We start from the raw sequence: 20,955 nt of genomic DNA, 5'->3' as shown, positions 1-20,955 counted from the left end.
GAATATTAATGAGGACCAATTATATGAAGGTAGCAGGTAGGTTGAAAAGTGGTGAAGTGGTCCTTTAAACATTTAATACAAACTCCAGATTACAGCAATGAATGTTTTATTACCATCCCTCCTGTGAATCTTTACTAAAAACACCATAGACCTAGGAGGGCCTAGACTAGAGGACCTCTAGTAGAGGTAGACTTCCTTAACAAAACAAACAAAATCTTTACTAAAGACACCATAGGCATAGACCTAGGAGGGCCTAGACTAGAGGACCTCTAGTAGAGGTAGACATCCTTAACAAAACAAACAAATGTGTTTTGCACATTATGGTATATCCTATTATTGTTTGTCTTTAAAGGTCTCTATATGACTTGAATAGGCCACAGGATCACAATGGAAATAATCCCTTTGGGCTTTATGTGTTAATAAATGTATTTAAAAAGTATGTATGTATGAATTGTCAGTCACACTATAAAAACTTTGTTTTTCCTCACTAAAAATCAAACCAATTAATCTGACCAAATACATGACAAAAATACACAATATAATATTTGTTTTCCTTCACTCTTCTAAACAAATACACAAAATTCACAACATTCACACATTCACAACACAATTTTTGCCACCAAATGGTAAAGTAGGCCTAATATCCTCCTTTTATGACTAATAGCCTACTATTTTAACGGGCTGGGAGGGGGTGCGTTTGTTTATTGTGCACACCCCTCCCCCTACGGAGGAAAAAAAAGACACACGGGTCCCTTGTTCTTCTGTCCCGACTCCCCATACACAGCAGCAGCAGAGTCCCGTTTTCTCATGTCATGACAGCTGCAGCCTGGAAGAATCACGTCGCAAACGGCGATAATGCGGCGCTACCTCCGCGCACTGGTCCTGTGCACGCTGTTCGCCGTGTTCTCGGGTCTTTATGCGTACAGTAAACTGTTCTATCCGGACGGAGGAGGAGGTGGTGGAGGAACGGGGCCGAGGAGGAGAACCTCCATCGTCCCATCATGGAGAGTCGCAGCCGGGAGGCGAGGAGGGTCCCCAGACAAAACTACGGGCCCCGAAAACCAGCACTGGTACAACAGGTACAATCTAATGGTTCTCAAACTTTTACAGCACCCCCTTGTTAGAGCTATAGACACTCACCAGACGACACATTGTTGTGTGAGGGTGTCCATTTGGATTTGGGAGACCCTGTCCGTGGGTCACTGCCTGGCCGCCACAGAGAGAGAACCAACCACTGGGGTAAAACCAACAACACCTGCTATAACAAACGTATAAGCGAAAATAGCCGATCTGACTACAAGATCAATCATCACGGAGTACGCTTACGCTACATCGGCAATTTTCAGCGTGCAACGGAGTTTACGTATCGGAATGTGCAGATGAATCAGTGCTGCTACAATTAGTGTCGGTACTGGTTGAATAATGAATATTATGAATATTGTAGTTTCAAACAATGTGGGGATTGAAACAAGTAGGCATAGGGCATACGCCAGACTTTTTTTTATTTAGCCTACTTGAGTAAAAAAAATGCCACGTTGTAGAAATACAAGTAAAACCCGTTGTCTTTCCAAGTGTGAGCCTTTGAAAAGTGTAACGCTGAATAATGCTCCAAATAAATTACAGGTGGAGCTGGAAGTGCAAATTCAACTTTTATTAGTGCTTGTCAGTCAACATGGAATAATGGAGCTGGAGGACGGCAACCCTTGTTTTCCATACAATACAAGAAAGATGATAACAGTAATGCTGAAATTCACCCTGCATGAGAGAGTGGGGGGGGGGGGGGGGGGGGGTGTGTGGATAGAGGATGTCAGAGCTGATAGAGAAGATATAAGTTTAGGTTCACACGTGACATGACTGTATTCTGTATTCACACTCACAGTTGCATGAGAACAGTGGACAGATTTGGTCAGGCAACAACTTTCCTCTTGCCTTTGTCCCAACAATTCAATAATTATTGTTGAATGTTGATTGCTCAGTAACAGGGGTCTCCTCATCTTTCCAGCTCTTTAGTACACTGGTTCCCAAACCTTTTCACATCAAGGACCCCCAAATTGACACTAATTAGCGTTAGGGTCCATTTGGTTCCATTTGTACACTCTCAGACTAGTTACAGTCGCATACTATTTAGCTGGGGACCCCCTGGAACTCCCTCAAGGACCGCCGGGGGTCCCTGGACCGCACTTTGGGAACCACTGCTTTAGTAAACAGAAAATATAATTTCAGGTTGGGATACCACTGCAGTTTAATCCGTTCAGGAGAGACATCGCTTTCAGTATCAGCGTAACATTTTCTAGCCACTTCACCCTTTTTGCAACCAGAGCTTATTTTAATGAAGTTTAGGACAAAATAAACACTTTCTTGTGGTTTTTATGTGTGTAGGCTACTGTAAAATGTTTTTTTTAGTACAAAGTGCAGCCTCCCCCTCTCCACAAGGAGGGGAGGTGCACGGAAGCATTATGGGCATTGTAGGAATTCAGCAATCCAGTCAAACACACAGACTTCATTATTTTTCTGGCCATAGGGTGCAAATTTCAATTTGTGCTACTGTTTTCTACTACAAATACTATTAACATTGAGTGACTGCAGTTTCTTCCAGCAGTGAAATGTCCCTTTAATACCAGAGTATATTGATGTCTCTGTCCCTCATTATCAGGTACATCATGCGTCAGCGTCAGCGTGGCCAGGCAGATGGTGGTGGCGGCAGGCAGACGAGCCCCCCGTCCCCGATGCACTTGGCGGTGGTGGCCTGTGGTCAGAGGCTGGAGGAGACCATGACCATGCTGAAGTCAGCTGTCCTCCTTAGCAGAAAACGCCTCTGCTTGCACATCTTCGCTGAGGACCAGCTTCATTCCAGCTTCATGGAAGCTGTGAGTACTAGTAGGGATCTTCCAGTGGGCATTATTTAGGTGAACAGAGGTGGTGGGGTGGACATGTGCTTAATTTACTTATGTTCAGAGCTTCCCGAAGAACAGGCTGTTGGGAAATGCGGAAACATTTAAAATTTGTGGGAGCCTACACATCTGTCTCGAGTGGCTAGACACTGTAAGAAGTCTAACCACTAACCAGTGTATGGATAGAGTATGGATAGAGTTTCTCAGTGAAGGTGCAACCAGAGAAAGAGTAGATATGAACTCTGGCCTCCACATCATAAAAGGAGACCAAACCCGCTTCGTAATCCACAAACACTCCCACTTTCTGGAACTTCTCTTTTACAGGGAGGAGGACAGGAGGCCTAGCATTTGCTTCGTACTTATTTCCATTCCTCAACCATATAGTCCAGGTGCCATAGACTGGGCATAGTACGATTTGTCCCTTCTTGTTGACAGACTCTTTAGCCACTCCTATAGTCCAGCCAGTCTTCCCAATAAGACACATGGACTTGGATAGAATCTCTTTTTGTTATCTGGGAGATTCTTCTGTATTTGTATGTCTCCGCAATTCACTTGTTTTCCATCATCAGACAGAATGAGAAAGGGATTTGCTGTATCAGGGTCCAGAGTTACATCCATTGCATATTGCTGGATCCTACTCAGCTCAGCATCACACAGCTTCTCCATCTCTTTACTGAGTGTCTTCTCCAGTTGAGCCACAGCTGTCCTTACAGTCCCCACATATGAAGAGTGATGAACACTGACCGTTCGTTGTCCAATCGTTGTTTGGTGGAGGACTGTTGAGGGATGGGAAGTTCTGGAGGTGGTCTTTAGTGTGAGATAGCTGCTTCAGCTCAAAGCTCCTCTTCTTTAACTCAGTGATTTCCCTTTGTAGCTCTCTGTTCCTTTCTTTTTCTCTTCAATCACATCAATGAGCTCAGCCTGGCTTCTCTCAATGCAGCTTATTAGAGCAGTATTAGAGCACTATCTGCTATCTCTCTGTCTGCATCTTTCTTGTTGAGCTCTAATGAGTGTTTGACCTCCTGAATTTGAAGTTGTCTCTCCTCGATCATCTGCTGAACTTCAGCCTCTGTCTTTCCCAGTTCAGCCCTCTTTCCTTCATATGCCTCTTTGAGAGATTCAATTTGATGTAACTTGTGGTCTGACTCGGTACAGAATTGACAAACACACATATGGTCGGTTTTACAGAACAGCTCCAGGGACCAGGGGTCTATCATGTTTCTTACACATAAAGTCTTCTTTACGGGCTCAATTAGTTTGTGTCGTTTTAACGCTGTGAGCCTCTGATGAGGCTCCATGTGATTCTCACAGTAGGAGATCAGACACACCAGGCAGGACTTCAGAGCCATGTGTTTGGTCTCAGTACAGACGTCACCGTAGACTTCATCTGGTTTCACAGCCTCTTGGTTTGTGTTGGAAGTCTTTTTCGGCTGGTTTGACTTTCTGAACTGATCAGCTATCTCTGAGATGAAAGTATTGACAAAGACATCTGGTCTCTTATAGAAGGTTCTTTTACACAGTGGACACTGACACACATCACTAGTGTCCCAGTGATGTGTGATGCAGGTTTTGCAGTAGTTGTGTCCACATGGAGTGGTGGTTGGATCAGTGAACACGTCCAAACAGATAGAACACAGGAACTGCTCTTCAGACATGAGACTGGTAACAGAGGCCATTTCTACACACAGAGTAAAGACAGTGGAAGAAAATTGGTTTTGAATTATACTTTTCTTCATTTATACCAATAACCCTCATTCATACAGTAGGCCTATATTAACCTGATATAATTAGTTATTTTATATTACTTACCCGTCTTTTCTTTATGAGAAAATCCTGTTGATTTGTAGATTTTGTAGAGAACTAGTCTGTTCTGAAAATGAGATCAAATGAGTCGGGCTCATTTGATCCTGATGGCTGTTTGACAACCTGGTAATTTAAGACCTGAGTGATGTTGAGTCCTTATTCATTACCACAACCATGAGAAGTCCATGTTCATGTTGCTTCAGCTAGGCTATTTGTGCTAACAACACATATGCCATGGTGTTCAAACACAGCAATGGTTGATCAGTGTGAACAATGCAGAGGTCAATAAATGCTCTGTGCGAGCGCTATGGACATGATAACCGAACTCCTCCGCTCATAAAACTCTTTCTGTGGACACGGCTCCTAAATCGAAGTCCTTTATAATTTGGTAGCGCTGAGTCAGGTCTCTCTGCTGCCATGTGGGTGGGTGTATGTGTGTGTGTGAGAGAGAGAGAGCCCCAAGCTAGTTCCACCCAGCGTCTGATTGCATGACAAATAAACAGCTTACATTTGGGGAAAGTGAAAAATGGGCTTAGTCACTCTTCATAAGCTAATGGTCAATGCCTGTGTGCCAGGTCAGATCAATTGGTCAACCCGCTGAGGAGAACATTGATTCGATCGTAATAGGATGTTATGTGCTCTGCAGGCACTGCTGTGGCTGATTTACTTTCCTTTGCTACTCAGCATGGCTCCTCCTACCTTGTAGAATTATAAACCTTAACATGCTTCTTTAAGGCTGTGATCAAGTTGAAAAGTGCTGACAAAAAATGTCAGTACAGTAAGTGTGTTAACATTTTTACACTATTATTATTTTTACATTACAGACGTCACAGGAGACATCATCTGGTTTAACAGGTTCTTGGTTTGCGTTGGAAGTAGTTTTCAACTGCCATCTGTTATAGAAGGTTATTTCACATAGTGGACAGACTAACACACATCATTAGTGTCCCAGTAATGTGCGATACAGGTTTAGCAGCAGTAGTTAATTAATTATTTTAATCTGTACGTTTTATACAGTTGTGTCTGAGAAGAGTTGAAATGGCTACTCTCCAACAATAATGTTTTTCCTACTTGCAAACTATTTTTCTTTAAGATGTGTTAAAGGCTGTTCTGCCTTTATTGATAGTATCAAGTGAAGATAAATGGGAAAGAGGGAGAGAGAGAAGGGGAGAGACATGCAGCAAAGGTCATCATGAACGGGACTTGAACACACGTACGCACTGTCAGGCCAAAGCCTATATATGGCATGCGCTGGACCACTTGGCCAACGGGCACCCACAGCCTTGTTAAGCTTCCCTTCTATATACTATGTGGCCTTATCAACCATGTGTCAGACAATGGTTTATGAGAACTGAAACTGGACATTGTTTGAAAATGTCAGCCAATAACGACATTCCAAATTAGGGGCCCCAGGTTGAAAATGGTTAAGTTGGCCAAAGTTCAGGAGTTTGGTTGTAGGCTTTATGTTTGAAGGGCTAGAGCAGTGGTTCTCATTTTTTCTGAGAGCGTACAAATCCATTTAACAGAGTTACAGACCTGTAAGGGTCCATAAGGAACCTTGGTTTGAGGGTTCCTGGTCCCCACTTTGAGAACCACTGGAGTGCAAGAGAGTTTCAGGGTGCAAGATTTCCACACAACTGTATTACAAGTGGTGTGCTAAGGTAGACAGCTCTGGCATAGCCAGGATGTAGTTGTGTGAGACAACACTGGTTTACATCAAATCCTGTCAAGAGGCCCCACTACTATCTGCTACTACTATCTGACTCAAATTGGACATACACCAGAGAACAGTGGGAAGCCAACTGTCCCCTAAAAAAACAGTCAGACCTCGTTCATGACTCAGAATTCCACTACAGGGCCAAAGAGGGCATTTCCTTATTTTAGCTATTTCGAAAATAGTGAAAATAGCTGAATTAACAAGGTTTTTAGGGGGGGGGGGGGTAAACATGGTTAAACATAATTAACTCCTTGAACAAACATTATATTACAATGAAGGAAGATGGTCTTTTGAGGTGATTTATCGAGGTATTATTGTTTTTTATAGCGGATATAAAATCTACAACTTATTTATCAAATCTATGTACTATTTCTATATAATGCAAAAACTAATGAGGAGGGAGAACACTTTACAATGCAAAATAATCGTTTTAAATAATGCTGTTTGTTTAGGCAAATGAACAAACAATTTGTACAAATGTATCTGTTATGGGAGTTTATTTACATTGACCATACATTTACCAAATCTATTGGAGTGTGGCTATGAGACTCTTAATACATTTGAGGGGTAGAACGTGTACAGAAGGAAGAGATCATTCCCATTGCAAAGAAAATTGATCAAGAAGAACAGCCAGCTAGAATGAAATCCTCCTTGACAGTAATGTGGGAAGTTGGGAACACCAAACTCTGTGTGTGGTTGGTTAGTCACTAAGCTTAGAACTATTTTTGAGCAAATATGTGTGTGTGTCAGTCAGAGTATTATCAACTGACCACATTGTGATACCTGTGTTTTGTCCTGTCCTGTTTGTTTCCAGTTGGAGTCTTGGCCTGTGTTCATCCGCTCCAGGTTTCACTACACCCTCTACTCTATCAGCTTCCCCAGTGACAACGCTGTGGAGTGGAAGAAACTTTTTAAACCTTGTGCCTCTCAGAGACTCTTTCTACCTGTGAGTATTCTTACATTCATGGAAGTGCGGTGATGGTACTAGCCATACCTAAAATAAAAATCACACCCGCGCTCTAATCATCGTACATCATCATCAAGAATGGTGGTCACTTATTGGCCAAAGGTGGCCACAGATATACCCAGCCGACTTGCTCAGACACATATCATGTAAATTCTCCATTCATTGTCAATGGCATTTCATGTTTGTGTTCAGACAGAATCTACACTATAGCTGTTCAGTGTTTATAGGAGGCGCTAGAGCCACTCAATAAAATCTCACCCTTGTGAAGTGAGGGTCGCTCTTATCATCGTACATCATCATACATCATCTCATTCCGACCAATCACAATTGGTGTCCTCACTTTTCTGTCCTCACTTTTTATCCTCAATACGTACATTGTTCAGCCAATCAACTCATCGCTATGGGGTACACACAAACACAAAGCTGGGCGTAGGAGGGGCTAGTGCCCCTCAAAAACAACAATAGAAATTCAGAATAATGGTTGTAATAATTCATTATTTACATTATTACATTACATTATTACATTATTATTATTGTTATTATTATTATTATTATTATTATTATTACTACATTATTTACATTCTTTATTTCCTTTATTTCGATTTGAGCACAAAATTATTGTATTTTGTGAGGGAGAAAATCTGGGGATAATTCAGTGTGTACGGCACTACGGCCAGCCCAGAAAATCCCATCATACACAACAATGGACAGGAACCAATGCTGCAATAATTATGGGAAATAATCAATTTGAATTTCAACAAGAAATATCTCAAAAATATAGATAATTTAATCTACTGTGCTGTACTACAAGTACTAGGCTTTTGTAAATTATCCCCCGAAACGGTGGATCACGGATGTCTCACTTGACATAACACGTCTTCTCACGTCCATTTGTTAAACAAGTTTTTCCCACCGCGTGTCCAGTTGATCCTGAAGCAGGTGGACTCATTAGTCTACGTGGACTCGGACATCCTCTTCCTACAGCCCGTGGACCGGCTCTGGGACTTCTTGTCCCAATTCAACTCCACCCAGCTGGCGGCCGTCGCCCCGGAACACGAGGAGCCCCGCATCGCGTGGTACAGCCGCTTTGCCCGGCACCCCTACTACGGTCGGACAGGCATCAACTCTGGGGTCATGCTGATGAACCTGACCCGGATAAGGAACACCTATTTCAAGGTGAGCTCAAGGCGGGCGTTGACAAATTTGATAAATCATTGTCTCTCTGTGTTGCTCAGCCTCACTCAGTGTCACTCGGTGTCCCGCACCCCCTATAGGGAGGCCGCGCACCACAAGGGGTGCACGCAACACAGTTTGGGAACCCCTGATAGAGGAACTCATTTTATCTTCAAACCAGCAGAGTGATGCCGAGGTTGTGAGTTCGAGCCTCACCTGGAGCATGAGGCTTTTGGGCATGTCATTGTATTTAATATAATAACACATAATTTAAAACTTTGTGAAAATAAGAGATCTACAAGCTCACAAGTGCTAATGGAAGAAAAATCAGCTCAGTAGCCTTGTGGTTACAGTGTCTGCCTTGAGACTGGTGAGTTTAGGGTTCAATCCCATAACAAAGACCACAGAAATGGGACATGGTTGGATTTGACCAAGTCCCTGTGACATACTAGCAGGGGGTTGGAACATTATATATATTATATATTTTAATATCACAGAGAAAACGCTATTCAATCACAGTGGCCTGGCAGATAAAACAATTAATCACCACATGCTTTGCAATACCCTTAAATGCATCAGTGTATATAAATGTGTCTAAATGTATGTATGGATGTTACAATACAATGAATATGTTTTAATCTCTCCTAACTTCATCTCTCCTGTGTGTGTGTGTGTGTGTGTGTGTGTGTGTATGTGTGTGTGTGTGTGTGTGTGTGTTTTCAGAATGATATGACATCTGTAGGTTTGCGCTGGGATGAGCTGTTGATGCCTCTGCTACAGAAATACAAACTGAACATTACCTGGGGAGACCAGGACCTACTGAACATCATCTTCCACCACAATCCTGGTAGGGAACTCACTCATTAGCCAGAGGTTAGGTTTAGGCGTGCACGCATCCGCCTGGGTGACAGCAGACTGCGGCTTCGTACACACATAAAGAACGAATGTTCTGTGCTCTGCCTGTGTTTCATGGCCGCCTCAATGCTTTTCCAATGGAAGTCACGTGGTTTGACCAAACACTTGTATTTGATTGCCCCCCTCCCCCCAATCAAACTACGATCTCAAACTAGGTTTAAAAATGGCCTGCCCTACGGCTTATACGTTTTTACAAGTATAGTCATGCCAATGTGTGTGTCCCTTCAGAACGACTGCTGGAGTTTCCGTGCCAGTGGAACTACCGCCCCGACCACTGCATCTACGGCAGCAACTGTGCCTCGGCCGAAGAAAGCGGCGTCTATATCCTCCATGGTAACAGAGGCGTGTATCACAACAACAAACAGCCTGCCTTCAGAGCCATCTACAACGCTATACAACAGGTGTGTGTGTGTGTGTGTGTGTGTGTGTGTGTGTGTGTGTGTGTGTGTGTGTGTGTGTGTGTATGAAGTGTGGGACGTGTGTGTGAGTGATTGGTTTACACCTATATAGAGCGTCGCAGTCCCGCCCCCTACAATGGACCAAGAAATGAATCCCAATGCATTTTTCCCATAGACATTTCTTAAAGTATTTATTTAAAGACGGTTACGCCGCGGACAAAGCCAACTCGAGTCGTGACAACTCATGACAACACAAACAATATTTTGGACCAAACAAATAATTACAAAGAAGAAAAACAACAAAAAAAGTGTTGTAACCTGCCGTTTTTTTCTTCTTTCTAATTATTTGTTCGGCCCAAAAAATTGTGTTTGTTGTCATGATTTGTCACGACTCGAGTTGGCTTTGTCCGCGGCGTAAACGTCTTTAAATAAATACTTTCTGAAATGTCTATGAGGAAAATGAACGGAGAATCATTTCCTGGTCCAGGGTAGGGGGCGGGACTGCGACGCTCTATAGGCAGGTGTAAGTAGCCTAATGTAACCAAGTCTGCCCATTTACAGCAACAAAGGGGCGGGGCTATCACTCCGGTTCAGTCTCTATCCTTTTAATACTCTATGGGTCCACCCTAGGATACATTTATACTTCATTACGCAACAGTATTGCGTGCAGAGAACAGCTGATATACAAGCTCACATCACGTTGCGGATGCAACTGTTGTGAGCTTAAAGGTCTGCGTGCGCGACACCATCGCGGGACGGAGTATAAATTATACTTGATGGGCTGCAGTTGCGCGTGCAGCCTTGCACAAACAGGCTCTGTTGCCGTGATTATGAGCGCTCCCTGCGTTCTTATGACAGCAACTGTAGGTGTGGTTTTGAGGACAACTGCTTTGAATTGCTATTATTGTTCACACACAACAGAAACCAAGTATTATATATTTCAAGAGCAAGAGATCACAATAGAAATCCTAATCATTCTTCTCCACGCTGTGGAGGAAGAATGATTTAACGTAATTTAATGCAATCAGATAGGACTTTTCTGTTTGGATGTATGGGCTGTCAAGGCCAGAAAGTAGTTTTTTGCCACTCAGTAGGCGTTCCCGCATAACTTACGGGTATGATGATGAATGATGTCACGCGCATACCCTCTATACACAAATATTCTTCTTGTATTTCCAGTACACGTTCGGGGCCGACCCACTGACCTCTCTGCTGGTTCCTCTAGAGGAGGTACTGCAGAACACCACCAATACCTACTGTGGAAAGTCCCATGAGCTCCTCACCAAGGGACTGGCCCAGAGCCTGGCTGTCAACAACAGTGTCCCTAGTGGACGGTAACGAAAGGACAGATGGGTACTGAACTGATAACTGGTAGCTGAGGGCTGGATGTAAACAAAGAGGAACACTGGAAGTCTTCCATTCCATCCACAATGAGAATCTTTCAGTAAAGCTTGATGTATACCTAGTTGCACCACAGTTTCAGTCGTTGTGAACTTAAAGATTGGTTATTTTCGTGTACGACACACTGGTGCACAACTAAGTACAAATCAGGCTCAAGAAGCCTAGGGAGGCACACAGGAGGACACCTGTTCTTTTAAAATGAACTCTGCGAGTACAAGATGAACTTTAAATAACAGCAGTGGTACATTTTTTAATCCTGGATTGATGAATTCATTGATGAATGCTCACCTGGAACACTATACAATACACTATATTAGGCAGAGAGAGCCCTATGACCAAGACTGGAACACTATATTTTAAAAAGGTGCTGGATTGTGAGTTTCAGGAAATCAAGTATGCCTATCATGGATTTGACTTGAGCATTGCCTTCCCAACCAATCCTTGTGAGCTAGGCATAAACAAAAGTTGCATATTCCAGTCTGGTATTTTAACCAATTTCGGCACTGACAATTTTTCTGTATGGCATCAACATGTTTTTAAATGTATTTTTTTACTATGTCACCTCAGGTTAATACAGAAGGAGAATTGATGTTTCAATTTGCAGCACCAGGTTCTGGCATTATCCTCCCAGCCAGAAACACTAGCAAAGAGGTTAACCGAACTTTGGAAGAGTGAATTGTCTTTCCATATTGGAGAATTTATTTAGCCCATTGAAATGTCAGAACAGAAACCAAGACATTGTACTGGGCTCATTTTGAAAGATAGATGCACATAAACACTTTGTCAACCTTCAGTCACCTCTTAACTCTAAATAATGGAAAACTCATATATTTAGTCATTTGGATGAAATGTGAATATCTGAGAATAACTCACCATTATGTGAACGTTGTGTAACTAATTATGTATTTTCAGGTAAGGGAGGTGCCAATGGATTTTTTTTAAAGTCAAAATAGTGAAGAAAATGTTAGGACAATGTATAGATTATATTCTGACATAACACTGGCTAATCAAAGTCATTGTTCCTGTTCCATCAATCATTCAATACTTTTTTACCTCCACTTTTGTATTTTTATGTTCTTTCCCATTACTTTTTACCTTTTTGTATTGTGAATATTGTTGTGAATATGTTTTGCACTGATAGCTTTTAAGAATATCACTGAAATGCAGAAATAGTGTGGTCATGGGATGTGAAAGTTTTCTTTTGCAAATTGTAACAGTAATGCACAGTTATTAAGGCTCTTAAGTGTTATACACATGATGATACCTTATATAGCTAACACAAAAGTGTATTTGACTAAATCATAAAGGTAGGGCAACAGATAAGGGACAACTTCAGATATTTCAAGATTATTCCATATCTTACCATATCAGTTTCTTTTTTCATTACTTAAAATGAGAAGTTTTGAAAAGGTGACCCTACACACAAACATTTAGCAGAAAGGAACTACCTGTAGCATTATATCACAAGTGGAGGAAGCTGGTAAAAGTATGTTGTATTGCCAATACAATAGTGGCAGCGGTGGCCGAACGGATAGCGGCGCGGTCTAGATACCGGAAGGTTGCCAGTTCGAATCAGCCGTCCGACACGTTAAAATTACCACCGCTGAAATGCCCTTGAACAAGGCATCAACCACTACGATGAAATGTGTTCTATGAGCAGGGCCTGGCTGGAAACAAGTTCTTGAGCTTAGCCCAGATACCCTGGGTAAATATAGATTTCATTTCATTTCATTTCATTTCATTTCATTTCATTTCATCTATATGAACATTGCAAATGTCTAGCATTTAAACTCATATTTGCACTGCTCTGGAAGCATCTCTACTGTAAAGGTTAAATTAAATGTATATTGATGATATATCCTTGTATTTGTTTAGGTGAGTTTACCAGAGTGGACTTCTTCCACTCCTGATATCATAAAACTACTCAACTGAAGGTTGGGGGTGGGCAGATTTAGTTCCAACATTTATAAAATATATATATTTTTATGAGAATGCCAAATGATAGGTGCAAAATATTATTTGAATATCCAGCATTTGAAATGATCTGTTGACCCTGCCTTTAATTGAAAAAACTACATTAGGCATGGCAGGGAGGCGAATTCAAACAAATTACCTCTTGCCAAGTTGTCTAAAATGTAAATGTGAAATGTGATGTGAAGTATTGCTGTAGGCTACATTCTCTTATGAACATGTTGAATGTATAGTTGAACTTTATCATTGTTTAATAGTGAATGACAGCCACTTTTGGAAGCTATTTTTACAGGGGGTTAAATGTGGTTTCTGTAGTGCCAAAGGTTGTTTTCTTGCAGTGTTGAATGTAATTTGGAAGCATTGTCGGAAAGTTGATTAAAAAAACCCCACATCATTAACATTGTTGTTGTACATTTGTAATTTAAAGGACAAGTTTGGGTTTCTTCAACCAAGGTTAATATTTAGGTTATTAGAGAAAGTAAAAAAATTAGTGTATTTTTTAATTGTATTGTTCATTTGCTGCTTTCTTTCGTTTTAATGATTAGTTATTTTTGACAGGGGGTTGGGGGGAATTCGAATAAGTGGCTAAATACGCCTTTATTTATTTTCAAAAGTTTACAGCGAAATCTTTATTATTTACTATAGTCCTACTAACTAGACGGTAGACCCCAGGAAATTACATCTGGCCACAAAAGATCACAGAATCTACTGAATGTGAAGGAGGAGGTGACAAACTGATTGAGCCTATGACACAGTATGGGAGCCCCCTAGTACCTTTTGTGGCCAGATGTAATTTCCTGGGGTCTAGTAGGACTATAGTAAATAATAAAGAAATCGCCGTAAAATTGTGTACAAAAAATACATATCTATTTATTCATGTCCCAGACCCTCTGCAACATGAACAGTCTGCACCAGAGGCGTATCTGCAATAAGGCGAGGGCAGGCGTCCGCCTGTCCAAATCCATTTCTGGCCTGGACAAAATCCATACAATGAGAAAAAAAAGGACAAAAACAAGACCTGAGAACTATTAATGGACAGCTGATTGGCCGTTGCGGTAGAGCGCGACCCTTTCAGCCTCTGTATCCTACTCGTCTGGCAGGTATATCTATTTGAAAACCTTTAGTGCTACGATTGTGCGCGGGGAGATAACACATCTTGCCTGCCCAAAACGTAATTCGTGGATATGCCACTGGTCTGCACAAGGAAATTCCAAGATGAACGTGAGCAAGAGCATTAGAGTTGTACTGTATAGATTCTTGAGCTTAGCCCAGATACCCTGGGTAAATATAGTAATCATTTCATTTCATTTCAGATGTAAAAGCCCATTTTCAGTGAATCTCTTTAAAAGTGAATTCATGTTTGTAGACTGTAGGACTAACAAAAAATAAATGAAATTATATGCAAAAAAAGCCAGTGTTCTAATGTGGGTTTTCATTTGACCCAGCTGTACCAGTTCTGCGGCGGTTGAACTTGCGAGGACAGCCCTCGCATTCAATTTTGCTGCCAATGAACATCAATGTTACCATGTTCACTGCTCAGTCAGTCCTCACATTACATTACTCAACACCAATGAACATCAATGTTACCATGCTCACTGCTCAGTCAGTCCTCACATTACTCAACACCAATGAACATCAATGTTACCATGCTCACTGCTCAGTCAGTCCTCACATTACATTACTCAACACCAATGAACATCAATGTTACCATGCTCACTGCTCAGTCAGTCCTCACATTACATTACTCAACACCACCCACACAGATTCAAAAAACCTTTTTTATTTAGAACAATACAGCAGGTATACATATACGTGTATGTATATAAAGGTCTTTTGCAATCAAAACACTCTGCTCAGAATGGGGCATGTGCTTCAACATCAAACTGTATCACTCCCCGAGAAATAAATTAATCCAAACTAAAGAAAAACTAGAAGAAAGAAAAAGCACAGGTGGAAAAAAAAAGTGTTTCAAGTTGGGAATACATCAATCTCTATTGAACACCAAATGCACGTTTACAAAATGGTTGAGTGATTTTGAACACAACTGTCAGTGTTAGAGTTGTAAGCCAGTGTTACAGAGCTATAAGAGTTACTCTTAGAGCTCCACCCGTGCATGACCCGTGAATGCGTGCCTGTAGGTTAAACCAACCACGCTCCTTCTGAAGCATTTAATAGTCGTAAGAGAATCAGCAGTCCCTGGAGAGGACTACAGGGCCGTCCACACAAAAAAAACATACCAACTATGAATGTATTGTTTCATTCCTCCTCTAGTAGATGGCACAGTCCACACCACAACTAATTATAATGTCGACAGTGAACAATACGGTTATAGTGCTTGGTGTTTATAACTACAACTAACGTTATCCACTCCGTTATATAGTTGTGGTGTGCACTCAACCATCCACTTGAGTTAGAACGATTTATTTAATTAAACAATATATTTATAGTGCTTGGTGTGGACGGCCCATTTCTGGAAAAAACAGAAAGACAGATGAAAAAGAGAGACTGAGATGGGAAGAAATAAACCAAATCGAAATTAAAGCTTATGAACCCCATGGCGTCAGAACAGCATCAAACGATAAAATTACAACCTGGAACAATAAATGAAACACAAAATTTAAAATAATAAGAAGGATATTGTTTTCGTAGAGAGTATTGTTGTTCTATGTTCATCAGAGAGACTACACTCTTGTCACAACACGGGAGAGTTAAGACCCAAACGTAGGTCTTGGAGATGAACACCAGCTGCTGCTGTAATGTAATCGTTGTGCATATGGTTGCATGTTGTATTCAGTGTCGTTTACTTATGAGTGGACGTTATGTTAGAGGCACAAAGCCCCACACCCCCAAAAAAAGTAAAATGCTGAGATGCATTAAAAAGGAACAGTCACTTCACTGGATTACGTCGTTCTTGCACTTCACTTCTTAGTGTTGCAATTCTTGCACTCTGTCCATCTCTCTGTCTCAAGCATGATTTATACTTGGGCGTGTGAACTTATCGCACACTACACCTATCTACGCCTATCTACGCCTATCTACAAGGACATAACACATTAAGGCTGACCTTTTGGGAGCTTGTACAGTCGGCTATGTGACACGGCCGTATGACAAAGTAGAAATCGGGGCTTAATTCTCTCCGTCTGTCTGTCTGTCTGTCTCCTCTTTTGGTTTAGATATGAACATACTGCATTGCCATACTCTCTCTTCAGGATCTATCTTTATTTACTCATCACCTTTATTCTTTTGGTATTTTTTTTGGTTTTAATGTATTTTTATTTTAAATTACAAATCTATAAGACCCAAAGGTTACAAATCTTATTTACATGGAAAATGTTTCTTTTTTGTTTTGCTTTTTGCTTTAAAAGACCCCCCTCCCTCCTCTGTTCTTCAATTAGATTTTCTCATTAAAGCAGAAAATGTTTTTAATTGAACCTCAAAAGCAAAGAAACATTATCAACGTGATATTTCATCTTCTGTATTTTGTCGGGAGTGTTACGCGTCCGTTCGTTTACTGTGTGTTTGGTATCTGTCTGTCCATTTCTGTTCACGTCTGTGTGTTAGAGCGTGCCGTCGTCAGTACAGCCTCCTCCAGCCGTGTAACGGAACTCCTGCAGGTTCGACACCCCGTGGAAATGGACGAATGCTCCAGCAACGACCAGAATGTGGAACAGCTGGTGAGAATGGAACTAGAGAGAGAGAAAGAGAGAGAGAAAAGCATAACTTTCAAACATTGTGAGTTGAAAATAATTATTTTAGATAACGTTATATCAACATGGTAATTATTCCAAAGGGTTGATTAGCAGGTCTTCTTTCTCCTCTGTCCAAAACTTTAAATCTGTATGCCCAAGTGAGAGCTGTACATGCATGAGTGGTGAAATGTTTCATAGCTTCTGCTGCCGATTGAACAGATCACTTGCAACTCAATAAGCCGGCATGTGCCGACCTGCCGTGGAGTAATTCAGACCAGCCCGCTACAATGGTCTCTGCAACTGCTGCGTTGCATTGCCTGGACTGGCCTTTACTTTAACCACTAGACTTAGTACATTGGACAGGAGTTGTCTCTGTACTTCAACTGCCTTTGTCTCTCTACGACAAATCTCTTTGCCAAAAATAGCATATCTACAAGCTTGTAGATCTGCTATTTTTGGTTAACGAAGCTGGGGGTTGAGTGGTTAACCATGCCCATGAAACTGTGATCTCATACCAGCTGCTATTTCTATACCTGCTTTTTAATATAGTAGTAAGTAAGTAGCCTTGCTGAGCCATGGGGCCCATAGGGCAGGAGCCTATCTCCTGTTTCTGTAGTGTGAGGCAGCTTGATGTACAAGTACACCCCCTGGACATGACACTAGTATGTCGCAGGGACTTACCCCCAAACCAACCCTTGATGCTGAGTGTCAAGCAGGGAGGCTCTGCGTCCCATTTTTAGAGTCTTTGGTATGACCCGGCCGGGAATTGAACCCCGACCTCCCAGTCTCAGGGCGGACACTCTAACCACAAGGTCACTGAGCTGAGCTGGCTTTTTAATATACAGTACCGTGTCATAATATGAATCATGAAACATATGTTTTCATGCACCTTATAGATACTTGGACTTTGTATGTTGATTTAACACTACCTTCCTGTTATTGTTCTGTTCCCATTTAAACCCCCTTTTCTCCCCAATCTAGTCGTAATGCCAACTCATTCACTCCCCACACACATTTGTGTTGTCACTGCTGTTGTATCCTACTGGCTCACCTGCCAACGAGGAGCCCCCACCGGGAGGAGGTAGCACCTCCGTCCTACTCCTCCCACCCAACACTCCCTGCCGGCCCAGTGTGATATTCGTCACGTGCAGTGGCAAATATCACCCTCCCCGCCTGTCTTCCCTCCCCTGAACACAGGGATCGGCTTCGCAATGGTGGGCAGATACTTTACCGCCACCAGTGTGTGTGTGTGTGTGTGTGTGTGTGTGTGTGTGTGTTACCTACCCATATATCACACTTTCCAGGGAAAAACCTCTCAGGGATTCTCGCAGCATAAATACACGCCCCCGCGATGTAGAGTGTGGCCATTAGTAACAACCAACCTATCTGACCCATCATAGTGGCTTTTATTAAACCCTCGCTGATGATGAAATGGAGGGTTGGAACAACGCCACTGAGACCCAGGCCAACGAATACACCTACAGACAGAGAAAGAAGCAGCTGTTAATCACATCTATTCAAACACTCATGTAACATGCTGGACTGAAATCTAAATATATTTTATACCAACTAATATTAATATCTCTGCCAGGCCAGGAGGTGGAGATGGTAGAAAAGGATCTCGAGAGAGGCAAATTTCTTACAAAACAAATGCCATAAAATGCATAAAGTTGCACTGTTTACGACATACACCCTACCTAGCCAACCCAGCCTGCCGGAGACATGTGCTCTGTATTGTACCTGCTCTCTGAGTCACCAATACTTAAGGGCGGTCTAACCAAATGCTTATATGTAACTGACTACACTTGACCACTGAAGGCTGTACTGTTGTGTGAATATGATGTTTATTTTTCTAAGACCCTGTGACAAGATGACATTCATACTTGCTCCTGGGCTTCTGTTATAAAACCTGAATACATTTTTTGAAAATAAAGTATTGTACCTGCTCTGACTCCTCTGTACTGCGGGGTGGCGAAGAAGTCGCACTGTGAGACGACGATGGCAGACAGTCCCAGAACGCACACCACCATGAGGTAGGTGAAACACTGCTGGGGAGAGCAGTAGAAGGAGTAGTAGAGCCACGGGACAAACGAGCCCATGATGAGAATCGCTATGCCGCTGTAGTCCAACCTACACAAGCACAAGCACACGCACACACACGCACACACACACACACACACACACACACACGAAAAAAAGGTTTAGAATTACTGCTCCACACAGCGATTAAAAGGGGTGTGAGTGATATTTTTGGGTTAATAAGTACATAAGCAAGTGTTAAAATATCCCTCTATAGAGCGTCGCAGTCCCGCCCCCTTTCAGAACGACGAGGGCCCAGGAAATAATTCCCCATTCAGTTTCCCCATAGTCATTTCAAAAAGTATTTATTTAAAGACGTTTACGCCGCGGACAAAGCCAACTCTTGTTGTGACAAAACATGACAATAAACAATTATTTCCTGGGCTCTCGTCGGGGGCGGGACTGCGATGCTCTATTCTGATAGCAGTCATTGCATTAGTGTTTGTTCAAGGGGTCTCCCCCCCGGTCTCTCCAGCTCTTTAGTAAGCAGAAAATACATTTTCAGGTCAGCATACCAATTTATCCAATATCAGGATAGATACATAACTCATACAGGATATGAAAAATCACACCCATGTGAAGTGAGAGGTGCAACTCCGTGTGGGGGTCCCCGGAACTTCCAGACCCACAGGCACGTGGCCAGGTTGCTGGCCCGCGTCCGAAAAGGTCGGGAATGACAGAGTTGCCGTGTGGAGGTCCCCGGAACACCCAGACCCCCAGGAACACGCCCAGGGGGGCGCCCCGGTTCTGGCTAGCCTAAACATGACCTAAACATATCAATGTAGATTTGCCAAGCCTGGGCCATGTACACAAACTGACCATGACTGGCCTAACAATAGCTGGCATGACAAAGAGCAAAGCCTCTTTCATAAAAAAATGTATCCCACGATTTTGCAACCCATTTTTTCACCCAGTTTCAATTATCTAATGTAATCCTGGGCGCTACACTTCCTCTCCCAACCTGGGGGGGCAGCGGACTGACCTCATGCTTCCTTCTATGCATGAAGGGTCCAAGCTGCTTCTTTTCAACTGACAGGGGAGAGTTTCCCCGGCCGGACGTAGCGCGTGGAAGGTACACGTGCTGCTCTGTTTCGGCTGTTATAGGCAGTTTGTCTGTGTGGAGGAGAAGGTGCCATGTGTATCCTTAGGTGCCCATGAACTGTCAACCCCGTTATTTGTCTCCCTGTAAAATTAATTGTAATTTGCGGATTCAAATAAAGAACTAAAATGTGTGTGTGTGTGTGTGTGTGTGTGTGTGCGTGTCTTACTTTGAGAAGACCCGGGACACTTTCTCAGAGTGACAGTAGACGGTGTGGAACAGCCAGGAGAAGGACAGACAGAGAAGACAGGACAGGAAGAACGTTCCGATCACAACCTTCTCCTGCAGCGGGGCCACAAACCACATGTTGGGCCTCAGCATGTACATGAGCCCCAGACACAGGAAGAACACACAACCTGGAGACACACACAGAGCGAGAGAGACATTAAGACCTGAAGCCGATTCTACAAATGTCTTCTAAAGCAGTTTTCTGAAAAAAACACATGTTCTGAAACCTTTTCATGTTGAGGACCCTCAAAATGATATGTATTTGGCCATGGACCCCCATATCAACCCCCAGAAGCAAAGATTTGAGTTCTATTTTTTTCAAATATAGCAGATCTACCAAACTCTAAGCACGGCACAAAGAGACGTGCTATGAGCTTGTATATCTGCTATTTTTGAATATCCAATGTATAAAGTATTGATTAAAGTGGTTCAAATCTAAAATGGCATTTCCTGGTTAATGGGTTAACCACTTGAACCCTAGTGCAAAAATAGCAGATCTACAAGCTCATAACACATAATTTGCGTTGCAGCTATTTTCAGATAGAATAGGGATTTGATGGATAAAGAAAATGTACATGGTCAATGACAGGCCCCTACCCTGGGGGACCCGGTCAAAGAAATAGG

General features: G+C 42.4%; 3 protein-coding genes across 5 annotated transcripts in view; 1 reads left to right on the top strand and 2 right to left on the bottom strand.

Annotated features, from left to right (window-relative positions):
* Window positions 1-855: 855 nt before the first annotated feature.
* LOC306916209 (glucoside xylosyltransferase 1-like) lies at window positions 856-11,651 on the top strand (the record flags this gene model as incomplete). Its single annotated transcript, XM_079494024.1, has 7 exons — window positions 856-1,079; window positions 2,654-2,867; window positions 7,226-7,357; window positions 8,303-8,554; window positions 9,275-9,398; window positions 9,695-9,867; window positions 11,044-11,651. 7 exons carry the CDS (start codon window positions 856-858, stop codon window positions 11,200-11,202), a joined length of 1,278 nt encoding a protein of 425 aa, XP_079350150.1. The 3' UTR covers window positions 11,203-11,651.
* Window positions 3,052-4,567, bottom strand: LOC306916300 (E3 ubiquitin-protein ligase TRIM39-like; the record flags this gene model as incomplete). The annotated part of the gene is made up of 3 exons (XM_079494134.1): window positions 3,052-3,357; window positions 3,444-3,592; window positions 3,856-4,567. The coding sequence occupies 3 exons, from the start codon at window positions 4,565-4,567 to the stop codon at window positions 3,052-3,054; spliced, it is 1,167 nt and encodes a 388-aa protein (XP_079350260.1).
* Window positions 11,652-15,000: 3,349 nt separating the features above from the next.
* Window positions 15,001-20,955, bottom strand: part of LOC306916542 (adiponectin receptor protein 2-like) — a 214,212-nt gene continuing 208,257 nt past the window's right edge. For all 3 annotated transcript variants that reach the window (XM_079494438.1, XM_079494437.1, XM_079494439.1), the window contains 4 exons: window positions 20,273-20,459; window positions 18,868-19,055; window positions 18,210-18,403; window positions 15,001-16,922 (listed from right to left, as the gene is read on the bottom strand). In XM_079494438.1, the coding sequence (XP_079350564.1) occupies window positions 16,794-16,922; window positions 18,210-18,403; window positions 18,868-19,055; window positions 20,273-20,459 (698 nt within the window). In that variant the 3' untranslated portion in view covers window positions 15,001-16,793. The remainder of the gene's footprint in view (window positions 16,923-18,209; window positions 18,404-18,867; window positions 19,056-20,272; window positions 20,460-20,955) is intronic.

This window comes from Electrona antarctica (genome assembly GCF_951216825.1).
Source record: "Electrona antarctica genome assembly, chromosome: 23".
In the NCBI taxonomy this organism is placed as follows: domain Eukaryota; kingdom Metazoa; phylum Chordata; class Actinopteri; order Myctophiformes; family Myctophidae; genus Electrona; species Electrona antarctica.
The sequence above is the reverse complement of the archived record's forward strand: the minus strand, read 5'-3'. Positions and strand labels throughout refer to the sequence as shown.